Consider the following 18635-nt stretch of genomic DNA (forward strand, 5'->3'; position numbering starts at 1 on the left):
ACTGACATCAACTAATGTTTTTGTCCACTGTTCGAAGAGTGTCTAAATTTGTGTGTATGCATACAAGTCAGAAGTCAGAACTGCCTTTTTTATTATTTAGTTCTGTAGTCCGAGGTCCACTTGTGTTATCAAGACTTTTACTTAAAAAAAACATCATAATTAGGAAGTAATAGGCTATTTTCTGTCCTGTTTTGACCCCCCTCATCTGTACGCTCTGTTTGACTACATGTGAGAATCGGTGGGCGGGGCTAAATAGGCAGTGATGTAGAAATAGGCGTTGATCTTCTGTGGAGGCGGGGTTTAGCCACACTATTACATCATAAAGTGGCACATTCCATAACCTGCTGTTTTGGCAGATTGGCTTCAGTATAAGCTGTTTTTAGACTAACGAGAAAGTTTTGAGTTCTGAAACTTACACAATGTTTTTATAGTATAATGACCTTTTATTTATTATTTTTTATTTTACGAAAACACAACACTGGTACTGGTATCTCATAACAGCACGTACAGCCAATATAAATTTACAATCTTTAGATATACAGTACATGTTCAAACATAAAATGCAGTAAAAAATATATTAATTAAATAAATAATAATAATAATGATAATAATAATATAACAGGGCATATCTGAGTAAATAAATAACAGGGATATTTTATACACCAAGGATTTGAGAGGATATATTAGTTACTGAGCATCTTCAAGAAAGTTCAGACCAAGTGCACCAGAAAACATCTGATCTTTGATGCACATAGTAAGTTAGTTTTTCCAGAGGTAAAAGAGTAGCAGCCTCACTCATCCACATATTGATATCTGAGGAGTTTATCATAGCAATAAAATAGTTTTTTTTTTTGCACTAAATATGTACAAAAGTTCAGTACATTTTCTTTTTCACAGTCAAGGCACAGGTCAGCTTTACAGTTCAGAAGATAAACATGTGAAGACAATGCAAAAGTCTTTCCAATAATCTTTTGAATAAGCTTGTGGATCTCGTTTCAGTAACCTCTGATTTTATCACATTCCCAAAACACATGCATCCCTGTGCCAATGTCTGTCCCGCACTTGAAACATAATTGAGAAGAATTAAGGAATATTTTATGAAGGCGGACTGGGGTTAAATAAGTCTGTAAATAAATGTATAAATTTGTTCATGGGCCAAAATTTAAACACCTTTGGGGAAAACACGTGTACAAACAGATAACCACTCCTCATCACTAAAATTTGATCCTGTCATTTTTCCATATTACCCTAAAAGTGTCAAAAGTTGAAGGACCAACATTGGACAGCAATGCATATAACTCAGAGATCTTCTTCTTAAGAGTGAATGAGGAGAAAAGCTGTTTTCCACTTCAGTAAGATCAAATCGTATATTACCTTCTTTTAAATGTGACTCACATAAAGTGCCGTTATTGAAGAAATGTATAAAAATCATTACTGGGCAGGTTCAATTCCTGTTTTAGTAACGGAAATAACCTCATTAGACCATTATTAAATAGATGGCCAAACTCCAACACTCCTCTCAACCTCCAGGTCAGAAGAACAGTATTCTGTATGGGTGGGGGAAGATCAGGACTGTGCACTATAGGAGACTTAACAGATAACTTATTTGGAATGGCTAAATATTTCTTAATATGCTTTCACACGAAAAGAGTATTTGTCACAGTGAAAATATTAATCAGAGATTTATTTTTTTGTATATTATGAATAAATGGTAGAGAGGATAACAGTCTAGGAAAGCATCTTGACGATTCAATCTCAGTCCAGGGGGAATCGGATCTGCTTAGAAACCAACTTAACGTGTTAAAAATATAACTGAAAATTAGGGAGTGAAACCCCACCTAATTCCTTTGGTTTCATCAGAACAGAGAGTTTGAGTTTTTATGATTCCAACTGTAACTTGAAACTGAAGAGTGAGAATTTTTTAAAATCTGTAGTTAAGTAACATGGCAAATTTTAGAACAAAAAGTTCAACCTCAGAAGAATATTCATTTTTATAACATTAATCCTGCAGAAAAAGGAGTTTGGAAGAATCAATCAATCTGATTCATTCTGATTAGTTCTGATTAATTGTCGTAATTAACTGGGGGTGGTTGGCCTTAAAGAGACCTTCAACGTTAGGCGTGACATTGATTCCAAAATATAGTAACTTGTAACTCTCTCGGTGAGGGCAGCGAATGAATTCTGAAGGCAAGACACAGAATTGGCCATCCCCTCCAGACGGCTAGTAATTCCATCTAGGCGTAACCCATTGGCCTGTTTTTCTGATTAAATTGACAACAGTGAGTTTCGGTTGCGCTAACGTTAGCGTCAGCCAAGGGCGTGTGGTGAGTAAGCTTCTTCTTATCTTTTTCTTTAGCCTTCTGTGAGCGTGTTGAGCCCAAAATAGGAAAATCTTTAACAGGAGGGGTGTCTGACATAGTTATAAGTCCCTTCAATTAAATAAAATAAGAATTTGGAGGAGAAAATTTTTAATTGTTGAAAATTTGAGCGGAGCAAAGAACTCACTCCATCTCACTCCAGGTCACGTGACCACCCCCTGCAATGACCTTTTATATGTCAGAAGATCAAGGGAATTTAGATTTCTCAGTTCATGACCCCTTTAAGACATGTGACTTGTTGCATTCCCAGCATCAGCTGCTAAGCATTAAAGATGTCTGCTATCAGCAGTAGTGGTCTAGAAACACTCATTTTCCTTTACCCTCATGATCTTGCTAGACATCTTTTGAGGCATCACACTGTAGGTGTGGTTCTGATGGCTGTATGAAGCGGTTACATTTTATAATTTCATGGAAAGGCAATCCAAGAATGCACTGCGATAAGCTCAAGATATGTACACAGTCTTGTACCTTTGTCTTTTTGTCTAAATTTCAAATATTTGTTTGCCTCAGGTTTGTGATGTTGTTATTCACCTCGTGGCTGGATGGTTTGGTTCATGACTGTTTAAAAAATCTTATTAAATCCCTTTGGGAAAAATGAATAGCCAAGGCAGCAGAAAAATTGGACAAACACTGTTGCACTCTATTGAAATCAACTGTGAATGCTAGATGACTCTCTAATTAACTTTGAAAAGCACTGTTTGTGTGGTGTGTGGTGTCAGAGACCTTTAATGGAATTGCTGTCAATCAAGAGCATTTCATTCACTCATTAGGTCTCATTTTGGTTATGGGGGACTGCCTTAGAAGGTACTTTTCTACAGTATGTCGACAGCGAGGCAGCTCTCTTGAAACTGAGCTGCTCAGTCTCTGACTCTTTGTACCAGCAACATAAATAAAGCAGTCAGAAAAAGCAGTCTCCACAGCCCCTCAAGTTCTCTGTGTTTTTTGTTGGAAGAAAGTGGGTGGTATGTGAGTATTGATTGTCATGTGTTGTCAGAGATGCAGGGGGGCATAAATACCGCAGCATGTCCCCTCACAGCCCGCCTGTTTCTCCACTTCACTGAAGGCTATTATATCCACTCACTGGGCCATGGACAAACCTGCTGTAAAACACATGACATTTACAGTACTGACCTCCTTTTGTGATGAATTCCCTTTGTAAGGGCACGGAGGGACGTTTTTAAATCACATTCCTGGGATGGATGGGGATTCTGGACTGAGGGTCTTTTATTTGGAGCTGGACTGACAGGGGTGTGTGATGCACATAACTCACCTGCCCCAGTGTGCATGTCTCACACATGTGGGTTACCTCAGCTGCTTGTATCCAGGCTGATATTGTGATTTTGATTTGTTACGGCGGAGTATTAAGGGCTTGGAATATCAGTCTTCTTTCTCTTCTGTAAGGCCATGTTCCCTGTAGGCCTCTCGTGATTACATAATGGACTGTTTGTGATTGTTTGGTGCACTTTAAATGCTAATCACATATTGTCACCAATACGTTATACATGATTTTTGTTTTCTAACAAATATTTTTAAAAGGTAAATATCCTTTTTTTGTTGAATGAACAATTTAGCTTAACACATTATTTAATTTATGCATGTATTTATTTGTATTAATTAATTATTTATTTAAATTTTATATATTTGCTTTTTATTTATTCAAATAAAAAGACCTTGAGTTACGTAGTGTTCTACTTTTCTGCTTGTCAAGTTCAAAATCGTTTGGCTTTTTAAAAACCCTAGGCCAATGCTATTGTTCATAAAGCAATCCACAGAGCAGATGAGTGCGGCGCACTGGTTGCTCTGTTGTGCAGCTGCACTCCTCCAAGGCTTCCTGAATGTGCTGGGGAGAGACGGAGCAGTGTAATTTCTCTCTGAAGGCCTCCTTTACACCCTCTGCATCCAGCCACCACTGATCATCCGGTCTTCATTGTGGCTCCAGTGGCTGTAATCTTTATGAAATTAGCTTCTGAGATGTGATTTCCTTTTCTTTTTGTTACGTTTCCTTTTTGAATTAGTCACTTGAGCGGGTTTTTATTCTAAGCCCACTTTTTACCCTTCTTTGCATGTCCTTGATGGCAAGCGATTTAGAAGATGATTTTCAGTCCACAGCGGTTGAAATTCAAGTGTTGGAATGATGTTAGCATCTTCGTCATCTAGATTTACATTGCACTCTAATGAAATCTCTACTGCCCTGTCAGTGAACACGATCAGTCAACCCCTTTATCAGTTATTTTTGCGCAGTACAATTTATTAACAAAAGCACAAGGAAATGGACAGTGTTGAATACAAAGCTGTTTTATATCCGCTGATTTAAAATAATTTTAATATTTTTATTTTTTAATTTTCCACCTCTGATTTTAAACTCAATACCCTGAGGCCAAATGTGAGAATGGTTTTGTGACACTAAAGCACATTTGATGCAATTAGTCAACTAATTCTTAATTAACATAATTGTTGTATCAGGTGTTTCTGTTAAAAAAATGGAATGAAAACAACACACTCAGTTTGATAACATTATTGAAACTACCAGGGAATAATAATTTTACAGCATTTAGCTAAAATACACTAAATACCACTGTTTTATTTTATTAAGCAGTTCAGATGAATTTATGCTAGACTACACACTCCCATGCTCAGCTGAGCATATTTTTCTGGAATGCATGTTCCTCCTATCTTTTGTCCTCTGTCCTTCTCTCTTTGAATCAAAAGATGAGTTGACTCGGCTTGGCGCATTTATGGTGTTTGTTTTGAGTGGGTAATGTGAACATTAATCAAGCCCTAAACAAGCATTTAAGATTCACACATTGCTTGTTACTGCAGTGAGGTCGTTCCATTTGTTTTATGCATTGACCTTAGTTACACATATTGACACAGTACAGGCGGTATACCAGTTCATACCGAATACCGGTGTTTATTTTTGTTATGATATGAATTTTTTAAATACGGCAATTCCGGTGTATGTCGCTTAAACAACGTTCGGAACGCGACACTGTTTGAGAGGGGTCCCTCTTCGCTGTTGCACTGTGGTGAGGGAACAGCTGTATGTGTTACTAAGCGTGTAAGTTCCAAAACTGAAGCTGTTGACCTAATAGAACGTGATGACACAGAAGAACTCATCCACATTGAATGCATCCACTCATCCATCATCCGCATTGACCGCCACAAATATCCACCGTCCCTTGCCCCAAGCGCGAATTTAGCACTAGATTTAGCAACTTTCAGACCCTTTTAGCGTTTTTTTCCCCATAGAATATACATACTGACAAACCTAGCGACTTTTTTTTTGGATAAACCTTGCTATGGTTCAGTTGGAAGATTTCGCCAGTGCTGTCCCGCACTCCCGGTCTGACTTTCCCGGAAAAGTGTCACCTCTCTCGGCGTCTGTTCTGTGCAGTGAGCGGCAGAGAAGCAGCGCATTCAGTTGGCCGCACCGCAGCATACTCGTCAATAAATTAGTACAAAACAGCGTTTCCAAGCACCTGTCGCTTACTGATTGTTTGGAGTTATAAATATGAGCGTAGTTCATATCACATGTAATTTTTTGTTTATTGTTTTTTTTAGATTGATACTCAGACGCGACATGAGACAAAAAAGTAATATAGCCAAAACAACAGCATAGCCGTTCTTTAGTGTAGATGCATGTTGATTTTATCAGACGATGCCGCGATTATAAATGAGAGCGACTCCTGGTTAACATGTATTAAAAGGGGTCGTGTTTAGTCACTATTTAGTGTGGTATTTTTTGACAATATTCACTCGTCATGACAGTAAAATAGGGCATTCTAAATAATATACTGCAGTATTTCCTCTCAATCAGTAGAAAATATGGTTAACACCCGATCATGCATGAAAAAAAAATACACCGTCATATACCGTCTAATTTTGAAAAATACTGTGATATAAATTTTTGGTCATACCGCCCAGCACTAGTACATGCACTAATTCATGTACACACACCTGTGCACACACCTTTGCCTAATGTATAACGAATGCTATTCTTTCTTGACATCCTGTGTTTTTGAAGTGGCAACGAGTGGCTTTAACATGGGCAGCAGTGCAATTCCCATTCAAACTGAAGGGTTGCATGATTGTCATTGCAACGATTACACAATTCCAAAATATTGTCAGTGCTGTGAACAAGTCAGAGTTTTGAGTTTAAAATATAGAGATGGACCGGTCGACTGGCCATCAATTTTTTTTTATTTTTTTTATTTCAAACGAACTTGCTGTCATTTCCCAAAATGTAATTTATGTGGAAATATTATAAAGTTTGTAAAAAGGACGTTAATGGGAAATGCTAAAGATGTATAACATGTCATTTATAACAGAACGTTATACCTATTATATATGTATGTGTGTGTGTGTGTGTGTGTGTATGTGTATATAGGTATAGGTATAGGTATGTATATGTATTAGGGATGTGCCGGTATAGTACGAGTATCAGTACCGAACGGTTCACGGGGCAAATTCCAAATGGAAGTGATCATCCCTATCCCCTTGGAGTGGGGACTTTGGAGTGAGCAGGGCACATGTGTGCCATTATGTAGACGTTTGGCATGCACTTGGCAAAGCGAACAACGTAATTTCTTAATTATCTTCAGCTGGCATGTTCCCGTGACAACGCAGCACGGTGTCCGTCAGCAGATGTTTTACTGTCATAAATGTATTTTTATTGTTGTTAGCATAACTGTTGCAAATAAACATACATTTTATATTTTAAAAAGTTTTTAAAATATGCTATATAATATATAAAAACTAATATTTAAAACTTTAAAATATAAAATTTATATTTTTTTATGCCGGTGTCCGTCAGCAGATGTCGCTGTTTTACTGTCATAAATGTCTTTTTATTGTTGTTAGCATAACTGTTGCAAATAAACATACATTTTATATTTTAAAAAGTTTTTAAAATATGCTATATAATATGTAAAAACTAATATATATAAAACTTTTTAAAATATAAAATGTATATTTTTTTTATGCCGGTGTCCATCAGCGAATGTGCTGACGAACACCGTGCTGCGTTGTCACGGGAACATCCCAGCTGAAGATAAAGAGGAAATTACGTCGCTCGCTTTGCCAAGTGCATGCCAAACGTCTACATAATGGCACACATGTGCCCTGCTCACTCCAAAGTCCCCACTCCAATGGGATAGGGATGATCACTTCCATTTGGAATTTGCCCCGTGAACCGTTCGGTACCGATACTCGTATCGGCACATCCCTAATATATATGTATATTAGGGGTGTAACAACACACAAATTTGTACCGACAATAACCGTCATTTTTACTGTTCCACCCCCTTTCTAGGAGTGCGCGTTTGCTCCTCCATAAAAGCCCACTTTCACATGCAAATCAGTAAAATCATGTGACTTTTGCAAAATGGGACGTGCTTGATTTTTTTAAGTTGATTAGATTTATTCATGTTTTAAAATGCACGAAAGAGAACTTGCGCTGTTCCTTTGGAGGATTTATTGTTTACATGTGTAGCAGTAAATTGGATTCATGCTGCTTTTAAAGTGTGCTTAATATTAATCAAACAACAAAAGACAGAGAGAAAATCACTTACTGCTCTTGATTGAAGGACTTTTTTTTAGCTTTAAAGGGTTAGTTCACCCAAAAATGAAAATTCTGTCATTAATTACTCACCCTCATGTCATTCCAAACCCGTAAGACAAATTAAGATATTTTTGATGAAATGTGAGAGCTCTAAGACCCAGCATAGACAGCAACGCAACTGTAATGTTCCCAGGTCCAGAAACGTAGTAAGGACATCGGTAAAACAGTCTATGACATTAGTGGCTCAACTTCAGTTTTGCAAAGCTACGAGTGCAAAGAAAACAAAAATACATTTTTTTTTTCAACAATTCTTCTCCCCCGAGTTACGTCTTCCGCCATTTGATGATGAACCAAAAAAAATTTATTTTTGTTTTCTTTGTGCACAAAAAGTATTCTCGTAGCTTTGCAAAACTGAAGTTGAGCCACTGATGTCACATGGGCTGTTTTACCGATGTTTCTGGACCTGGGAACATTACAGTTGCGTTGCTGTCTATGAGAGGGTCAGAGAACTCTCAGATTCAGAACGAAGATCTTACGGGTTTGGAACGACATGAGGGTGAGTAAATAATGACAGAATTTTCATTTTGGGGTGAACTAACCCTTTAATAAGAAACAAAGAAAGTTTAATTCTTACAGTGAAGACTGCTCTTTTATTTTACATTAGATTATTCAGTTTCCCGGCTGTTAGCTGAATACTGTAGACTTGCATAAAAAACTTGAACCACTGTTTGTTTAATTTGTATCTTATTGTCTATTGTATTTGTCCTTTGCTTTTTTGTATTTATTGTATTACTTGACAGTGTAATTGGTAAAAAAAAAAATTGAGTTACCCTAGAATTCTGCTGTGGTATTGAGAGTTGTGAAGTTTCTAAAATGTAGATGTCATGGCAAGCTTATTTAAAGAAAATATATAGATTTAGATATAGATGTAGATTTTACTAGTATGCACTCAGTTTCATACCTTTTCAATTTATACAGGTATATATTTATTTATTTATTTAAAAAAGTACAATGTTGAACATTTTCTGTGACCCTGAGCTGTCAGGTGTCCTGCAAGTACCCACGCACACATGCCGTCTGAGGAGTTATCTTCCACAGGAGAAACCCTACACCTACGCCATCATCTCTTGCTCACTGTAACAGATACCAGCTGTCACAAAACACCAGCGTTCTTCCCCTGCCAGCTTCCCCGCTGTCTGAGCGATTCTCTCATTCTCCACTATGTCCTTTTCTGTACTTCTCTCATATCTTCCTGTCGTGTCTCTCTCTCTGCTTTTTTCCGTTTTTCACTTTGCATTTTCTTCCTCACCTCATATTTCTACCTGCCAGCACATCTTCCCCTGTCATGCACTGCTGCAGAGGACATCTTCTCCATCATTATTTATGATCCCTACATTCAGCACTCTTGCACAGAAAGGCACTTCAAAGAAATATTCACTTGCTCAACTTGCTGTAAAGTGGTTTACCCAGACTTGTTTATCCTGTATATGTGACCAGTACCCGCTGTTCTCATGTCTGCACTGGTCTTATCTAATCTGCCTGGTTCTTTCTGGCACCAAACACTGCATCCCTGCTGCGTGCTACAGCTTGTCGCTGCTTGTGCTTGTCATCTATAGCAGCTGCTGGGAGCGTACGGCCGATGTACACTTACTGCACTATTTCGGTTTGCAAAGGCTCTCACAATCCTGTAATAAATCAGCACAACAGGGCACCTCACAGGTTTCTCTCTGTACTGGTTTTCATCTAATGCATTTAGCTTTTTCCCTGAAAATAGTGATTTTAGTGTTTCTTTGGATAGTCCACCAAAAAAATTCTGTAATCAAGATGAATAACTTTTGTAAAAAACAAAACAACAACAACACAGTTTTCAGTTCCCATTAAGTTCAATTTTTTCCTCACAATTTTTCTTGGAATTACTTGAAGCTCCTTATAAAATAGATTAAATTAATTAAATGTTAAATTATTTTCAACCAGCTTTGTATTGTTACGACATTTGTAGTATAAAGTAATTAAACAATGTGTATTACTGTACTTGTTAGCTACTTAAAGCATCATTTGGATTTGTCTTATGTTTGATGTTGTCATCGTTGCTTCTGTTACTTCCCTAATACTGTACAGCTGCTTTAAAACAACCGCTGTCATATTAATCGATATATAAATAAAGGTGAGTTGACCAAGATAGCTCCATTTATTTGTCAATCTGCTGAATTACATAAAATGAAGGAATGTAACGATTCACTGAACTGACCATGCGATACGTTTCACGACACAATTTTCTCAAGTTTTTTTTTAGGGATGCACGCTATTGGATTTTTGCCAATATCCGATATGCCGATCATTTTCAACTTATTTTGGTCAATAGCCGATGCAGATACCGATATATTTCCTTTTGTTTGGAAACAACACCAAGTCTCTCCTGTGCAGAGATTATAAACAAATAATTTTTCATTTTGGTTCGTTTTTAACAAAAACTTACTTTTGAGAATTAAATAAGCAATGAAGTTCTTTTATAATGAGAGTACATTGAAAGATTTGAAAATAACTATAAAGCAATCCTTTACATTTTATTTGATTATTTAACAATTGTAGATGGTCTAAAGCCAAAGAGTTGTACAAATTCTGAAAATCTTTTAGCGCTCCTTGTATTTACGTTTTCATAATCCGTTTGAAAAAAAAAAGCATTACACATTAATTAAATCTGTATATATAAAATTATTTAATTTACAAGTTTCTTGTTTGTGATTTTTATTCATGTAAGCTATACTTTCTGACCTTTAAATCAAATCATACTCGTGATTTTATGACATCAATTACTGCTTTATTTAATCAGAAACACAATCTTAATGTTATTTGTGTATTTTACTTTCATTTTATTTTAAGTAGGCCAACAGTAAATAAGAAAGTAAATAAAATGCCGGATGGGCATTAGGACCCGGGGGAGGCTGCCACTGCTACTGCTGCACGCGCTAGTAACTGTTGACTCTATCGCACACTGGATGCCTCGTTCTGTGCTCGTATTCTCAAATGAAATGCTCAAAATTGTGAATGCAATCACTGTTCAGGCAAAAGTTCGCTTCAAGAATGACCACACTGCTAACGTGATCTTATCTCTATCATACCCTGAGCACGTGTGAGTTACTTGTCTTATCTGCAAGGCATATCGGCATAATTTTTCATATTGAACCGATGCCGATATTTGCATTTTAAGCCATTATTGGCTGATTTCGATAACGTTCCTATAATATCATCCATCCCTAGTTTTTTTTTTTATAACAAAATGAGATTTAAGACAAATTATAAATGAAATGTGCCCTTTTATTATTTCTCAAACAAAATGCTGCACATTTCTTTGTGAAATTGAAATATGTCAAATAACAAAACTAAATTAAAATTTTAAAACAAAACCCAAATCAAATAAATAACTATTACCAATAAAATAAATGTCTTCATATAAACAAACTAAGACTTTGCCTGTGCTTTCCATTTAAAATTAGGGGCAACCTCTGCATTTTAATCACAATCCAAACAAAGATGCTGCATACATGCCCACATGAGCCGTTTTTGATTCAAATCGAATTGTATGTTATTTAGAATGGTCTGACTTTAGATTTGTGAAACTATATAATATAAAACGTATCCAAACAAAACAAAAACAGCAGACGGGATGAATGAGGTGTAAATTCATTCTCTAACAGTAGGTGGCGCTTATGGAACAGCGGTGATAGAGCGTTTCCTTGGTTACAGCTGTAAACAAAGCAGCGCAGCGCTTATAAACTTTTCTTTAATATGCATTATACAGTGACGAAACGAGAATAAAATAGCATCATACTTTTTTTCTTACTTTTATAAGGTATTATGGCTGTCAAGATGAGTCTCTGGAAAGAGTTTGATGAACTCCAACAGGGCAGATAAATGTATACCACCTGATGTCTTGAATAGACAGCTCGGCGCAACTGATTGTTTTTTTTACATTTGTGGTTGGTGTTAATACATAATGTCATTTATGTAATGTTTAGGGAACGTTTATGCCAAAAACAACATGAGGACCATGACTGATTGAGTAGATAAAGCCCATTCAGTTGTTATGGTGCTTCTGAGTGTCATGTATCCACAGTTCCAGCAGTTTAGCATGGCCGAGTCCAGCTCTGAGCCATGTGTGGCTACACCTCGGCTCTCTGCCAGTAAGCAGCTTTGCGCTTCATGCCATCTGCTCAGGCAGTTTGTGTTGGGGAAAACACAGCCCCTCTCGCACCCGTATTAGCAAGATACGGTGATAATAATAATCTCTCAACCACTTCTTCAATTTGCCTCCTCCTCCAGTTTGCCAGCATTACAAATTTAAAGCTGAATCAGAATAGCCTTGTGCTTTAAATGCAGATCTCTTTATTTATTAAGAAGTGTCTGCTTGTTTCTTGAAGGTCAGCAGACTAGTGCAAGTCGCAAAGGACATGCGATTATATTTTCTTTAGGTTATTCATTGAGTGCGTTTACATGCAGTCTTAAACCAATTATTCTTAATAATATGACAACATGTAAGGTCATTTTAACCATTTTGTTTTATAATGTTAGCACTGATTTTTTTCCCAGCTCCCTGGTGTTATTGGTTTATTGGTGGCTTGTTCTGTGTGTCCATGTCTGTTTAGCTACATCAAAATGATGATTTCTACATTTCATGTAATGTGGGTTTTTATAATGAGCTGATTTTTTGTTTAGGTTATTTCTCTGCATCACTTGGTGGAGATTTATTGTTATAAATCCTTTATTGTTACTGTTATGGATGATCTTGTTGTTGTTTTTTAAAAGCTATAAGCTGCAAGACTGATGGTGTACCCATTCATTCTGACATGCCAGACAAGACCTTTTAACCTTGTGGCTTATTACATTTGTAAATCTCAGCAAATGCTCTGATTAAAAACTCATTTACTCGTGACTTTTAGGACAAAACTCACCAACAGTCTGTGTGTTTGTGTGCTTTTTAAATTTCAATTGTGTAAATTTGAGTGAATGAGAGAGGCCTGATCTGTGCACATAGCTAGAGCTGTGTATGGTTTAAGCATGGCTCTGTCTGAAAAATTCAGCATTCTGTCCTTTGCTGGCAGCATAGGAGGCACTCGTGGGCCTAATGGTTAGAGAGTCGGACTTGTAACCCAAAGGTTGCGGGTTCGAGTCTCTGGTCCGGCAGGAATTGTCGGTGGGGGGAGTGAATAACCAGCGCTCTCTTCCACCTTCAATACCACGACTGAGGTGCCCTTGAGCAAGGCACCGAACCCCTAACTGCTCCCTGGGTGCTGCAGCAATATGGCTGCCCACTGTGTTCACTATTGTGTGTGTGCACTTGGATGGGTTAAATGCAGAGCACAAATTCCGAGTATGGGTTACCATACTTGGCCACATGTCACTTCACTATATACAGTGGGTACGGAAAGTATTCAGACCCCCTTAAATTTTTCACTCTTTGTTATATTTACACTGCTGTTCAAAAGATTGGGGTCAAGATTGTTTTTGTTTTTTTAAAGATATTAATAGTTTTATTCAGCAAGGGCGCATTAAATTGAACTAAAGTGACAGTAAAGACTTACAAGACATTTTTTCAGTCTTCAGTTTTAGACACAATGTAGCACTGCTGCTCTCCAAAACATTTCTCCCTTAAACTCTGTCCTCCACATGTTCAGTGCACCTGCAGTTCATTAACAGTTCAGCCAGAGAACTCGGATGACAGGAAGACAGCAGCCAGCCTGAAAGTGTTCTCTGCGGAACACTGACCTGGGAACTGTACAGAGAGGTTCTGACAACACATATTTCATAAAATCTGTCTATTTTTATATCTGGATATCTGTGGGTCAGAGTGAACTGGGTCGTCTGTAATGAAATGTAACTTGCGTACCTGAGGAGGAGGGTGAGAATTTCTTACCGTCTTGCCAGTAGTAATATATAGAATAAATGTCAAGACTGAAAATGTGGCCACGCTAAGCTTAAAGTATGTAAATATCACACCAGCTCATTTTCACTCACTCTAGAGAGAGAGAGAAAAAATTCTTGTGAAGAGATGATCTGATGTGACGAGCTTGAAGCTAAGTCCTAAGTCCTAATATTTACATTTGGATAAAGTTACTAATGTAAATTTAATTAACTTGTGTCTGATTTATTTTATTTTTATTTTATTTGCATATTACGAGAATTAATATGTTCCTCTCTTTTGAAATAAATGTTTCATTTTCATATCCATTTATGTATTATTTCCTAAGTAGGCATATATAAGTGGGATAATGTACAGTCAGACGATCTGTCGGGGGGGGGGATGACTGACCATCTGTCTGTACATCGTCTTAACCTATAGGAAGGAAACAAAAACAGACCTGCTGACATCAACCCATTGCACACAAACAAGTAAAGCTTGCTCCAGAGGTCTCTCTGCTGCCATCTTTCTTCAGGCCTGCAGAAACACTCATGTTCATACAGAAAAGGGTTCAGCTCAAGCTGAGAAGTGTTAAAGGCTTTGGGAAACCAGATCACAGTTCTTCACAGAAAGCCAGCGCCTCTAACTCCCCGCTGTTCCTTAAACACTCAGTCCGCACAGAACAGTCCCATCAATCTCATTGCTGATGTGAGCATTCCTTCATACCTAGAAAGAGGCCAGGCTTTTTACTTTAGCCGCTGTTACTCAACTTGTGGTTATCGAGTCATGTATGGTCAGTTGTAATAATTGTATGAATGAATATTGGGTACTTTTACCTGCTACAAATCACTATCAGTGTGGAGGTCAAGGCATGCTTGTTATGTTGGATTATGATTTTTGTTCTGTTGGGAAAGATCTGGATTTTTACTGACAATTATAGTTGTTTGCCCACTCGTAGACTAGTTTGTTTATTTCTGCTGGCCTCTGTATAAAATATATGATCACCAGTCATTAACTGATAAATCAGACTAAATACTCAACCAAAATTTGAACTTTTTAGGGATCATCATCATTATGATCCCTAAACATGCTACCTGTTTTATTTCATTTTTAATTTTGAGTAAATGTATAAAATAAGTGTTTATTTCAACAATTTAAAGATTTGTACATCTCATTTAACATCATTAAATAGCAACACATGTCAGCATTATATGGGCTATTGTTCATCCTGTCTTTATCGATTTCAACATTAGCCACTGAAAAACCCAACATATGCAGGACTCTAATGTGCCTGTTTGTTTCCTTTCCAGGGGGCCGTTTAGTGTGGTACGAAGATGCATAAACAGGGAGACGGGCCAACAGTTTGCCGTGAAGATTGTGGATGTGGCCAAATTCACATCCAGCCCTGGGCTCAGTGCAGAAGGTAAAACACTAATTTTTCTCTTTAGGTGATGATTGTGTAGAAAATTCATCAGCTGTGACCTTTCCAGAGCTCAGAATACATATTCAGTGTTTTCTCATGAATAAGCATTGAATTCATTACATACAGCTGGAAATGAACCAAACCGAATGTCTAGGTTTGTGTTGATTTAATCAACCACTCTCTAATCAGGACCTTTGGAGAGGAAGTACTATATGTTCTAATGCAAAATAAACAGTCTACACCATCAGCTCACCTCCTAAACATTTGTGGTTACAGTAACTAATACAGCTGTTTGTTGATATGAAAATAGAAGAAGTGCTACTTGGCTGTAACATATACATAATGCCATGAGTGGGCAGCATGTGTGTTTTGCTGAGATTGTGGATAGGCCTGCTGATCATACAGTAATGTACATTACAGTTTGATAAAGTAACCTTGAAGACCTGACTTTTTGTAGTGTGCTCTCTGTGATCACAGATTTCACCTTAAATGGCAGCTTAGGGAGGCTTCAATAGCAGTACACTTGTGTTTTCAATGTGTGAGTCTTGATCTGCGTGCATGTAGCTTAAGCTAGATGGTTCTCAAAGCATCTGCGTGACCGGACATGCGTTTAAAAAATTTTTTTTTAAACTACAGATAATGATATAATGATGCAGATTATTCTTTTTTATGATTTGATGACACTGAAGACTGGAGTAATGACTGCTGAAAATTCAGCTTTGCCATCTTTTTTAAATATATAGTTTTTTGCAATTTTTTTAATATTTATTTTTTCGAGAAATTGGTGCCATGCTATATTAGTGCTAGTCCCACTAGTTGACTCAAAACAGCTGTGTGTAGAGGATTTCATCCCTGAGGACTGTCCCCCCCCCCCCCCTTAAAATATCATCCTCTTCTGTTTAGATTGCACTGACTGATTTAGATTTGACTAAACGATTGCCTCTCACTCACATTTTCCTGTCACATTTCAACTTCCTGTTTTGGCAACAGATCAATGAGAAGCTTGTCTAAATAAGGACAGGAGTAGCACACAAACATAAATAGACTGAATCAAGATGGCGTTAGTGAAGTAACCGTACCTTCTTAATGTATGTGCTATTTATGTGTGAGACGTAGTCTGATTTTGGAACAACAAAAAAAAAGTTTTTGCAAAAACAGCTAGTGTAGTGGGCCATCCTAGCTTAGTAATGGCACTTTTCCACTGCGTGGTACGACTCGGCTCGGTACGGCTCAGTACGGCACGGCATGGTTCGGCTCGGCACGGTTTGCGTTTCCACTGCAGAAGCTAGATGGTTCTCAAAGCATCTGCGTGACCAGACATGCGTTTAAAAAAACTTTTTTTTAAACTACAGATAATGATATAATGATGCAGATTATTCTTTTTTATGATTTGATGACACTGAAGACTGGAGTAATGACTGCTGAAAATTCAGCTTTGCCATCTTTTTTAAATATATAGTTTTTTGCAATTTTTTTAATATTTATTTTTTCGAGAAATTGGTGCCATGCTATATTAGTGCTAGTCCCACTAGTTGACTCAAAACAGCTGTGTGTAGAGGATGTCATACCTGAGGACTGTCTCCCCCCCCCCCTTAAAATATCATCCTCTTCTGTTTAGATTGCACTGACTGATTTAGATTTGACTAAACGATTGCCTCTCACTCACATTTTCCTGTCACATTTCAACTTCCTGTTTTGGCAACAGATCAATGAGAAGCTTGTCTAAATAAGGACAGGAGTAGCACACAAACATAAATAGACTGAATCAAGATGGCGTTAGTGAAGTAACCGTACCTTCTTAATGTATGTGCTATTTATGTGTGAGACGTAGTCTGATTTTGGAACAACAAAAAAAAAGTTTTTGCAAAAACAGCTAGTGTAGTGGGCCATCCTAGCTTAGTAATGGCACTTTTCCACTGCGTGGTACGACTCGGCTCGGTACGGCTGAGCACCATAAGTTAACAAGACTGACTGATAGATTACTCTGTCTGCACAGTACTGAGGTTGGAGTCTACAAGTCTCCCTTGAGACAGACCGATTCACTGTACTTCCTCAGTGAGGGTGTGTGTAAGCATGGAAACATAGTTTCAGTGTGAATTCTCTGAAGAGAGAGAATTTCTTTGGGTAGGATGTTAAGTACACGTGCATGTGAGAAAGATCTTTGCCCAGGGCTTTGTGTTATCTCAGTCCACTGCTAAACCTCTGTCTCATCTCTCCTGAGTTTCACAGTCTCGGCAAACACTCTGCCCACCTCCCATCTGTCTTCCTCCTATGTGGGAGAGAATACACTCATGCTGGTATTTCAGAATCTACTGTAAAACTCATGAGACTCCATGATTAAAATGCTACAGTAACTCTGACTTTTGTCTCTGTATTACCTTTCAAATGTCTTTTCCTCTCTGAGCTCAGAATAGAATCAACTCAATGAACTTTTGCCTTGTATTTTATAGGTTGTTTGCACATGACGTCACTGATGATTTGTGAAATGCAGCTGGAGGGCAAGAAGTGATTTTTCTCCATAGGAATCACTAGCAGAAACTCAAAATGCCTGTGTTTTGCGTTGTTTATGGATGCCACAATGAGCTTTTATCGTGTACGAAAATGTGTTGTTCATAAGTGGGGAAAAGTCAAGAAATTGGTTGAAAAACACAGGAAAAAGTGGCTTGTAAACCTGCGTCTGTGGTCGGGAGGAGCGGAGCCGGATAATGCTCGTGTGTGCAAATGGCTAATATAAGATATAATAATATATTAAGATATTAATAAAGATATAAATAGTTTGGGCTGCCACCTCTCATGCATTCAGAATTCACTCAGTGCTAAACGCCACACGTAGACACGATGTAAATAAGATATTATTTGCCATTCAGAAAGCTTCACTGATTATAGAGGAACATCGTGAGATTGCGATAAATTGAAGTGAGTGACAGCTTTTTAGTGATTATATGGAAGCGCTATTTGCTCGCTTTCTAGGTTATAATCAATTCAGAATTTGAATAAAAGTTTTGTTTTACGTGCTGCTAGCAGGACCTACAGCCAAAAAAAGCAGAACGGATGAGATGGAGGAAAGTCCGTACTGTACTTTTTTTGGCATGAGGCATTTTTTAATATAGCGCTTTCATCGTATTGCTGTACACCCAACGCGCTTTACAATCATACAAAGGTATTTATAATCACAACATATGTTGGACGTGATCCATATGTTATGAAGAGGAGCGATTTTTAAACTAAATTTAAATACTTGCCTGCCATTGAGGCGGTGGATATAGGCTAAGCAACTAACCCTGATTGTAAACAAGCGATTTCAAAAAAAGAAAATCCCGTATTTATATGAGGGATGTGGAATATGTCACTCCTGAAACTTTGCTGCATGTAAGTTAC

The 18635-nt window shown here is 37.5% G+C and overlaps 1 protein-coding gene across 1 annotated transcript in view; it reads left to right on the forward strand.

Annotated features, from left to right (window-relative positions):
- Positions 1-18635, forward strand: part of LOC107595872 (peripheral plasma membrane protein CASK-like) — a 245711-nt gene that overhangs the window by 137786 nt on the left and 89290 nt on the right. The window contains exon 2 of the mRNA XM_016286457.1: positions 15145-15257. Within this exon, the coding sequence (XP_016141943.1) occupies positions 15145-15257 (113 nt within the window). The remainder of the gene's footprint in view (positions 1-15144; positions 15258-18635) is intronic.

Source organism: Sinocyclocheilus grahami, unplaced genomic scaffold (assembly GCF_001515645.1).
Source record: "Sinocyclocheilus grahami isolate Dianchi unplaced genomic scaffold, SAMN03320097.WGS_v1.1 scaffold209.1, whole genome shotgun sequence".
Classification (NCBI taxonomy): Eukaryota; Metazoa; Chordata; class Actinopteri; order Cypriniformes; family Cyprinidae; genus Sinocyclocheilus; species Sinocyclocheilus grahami.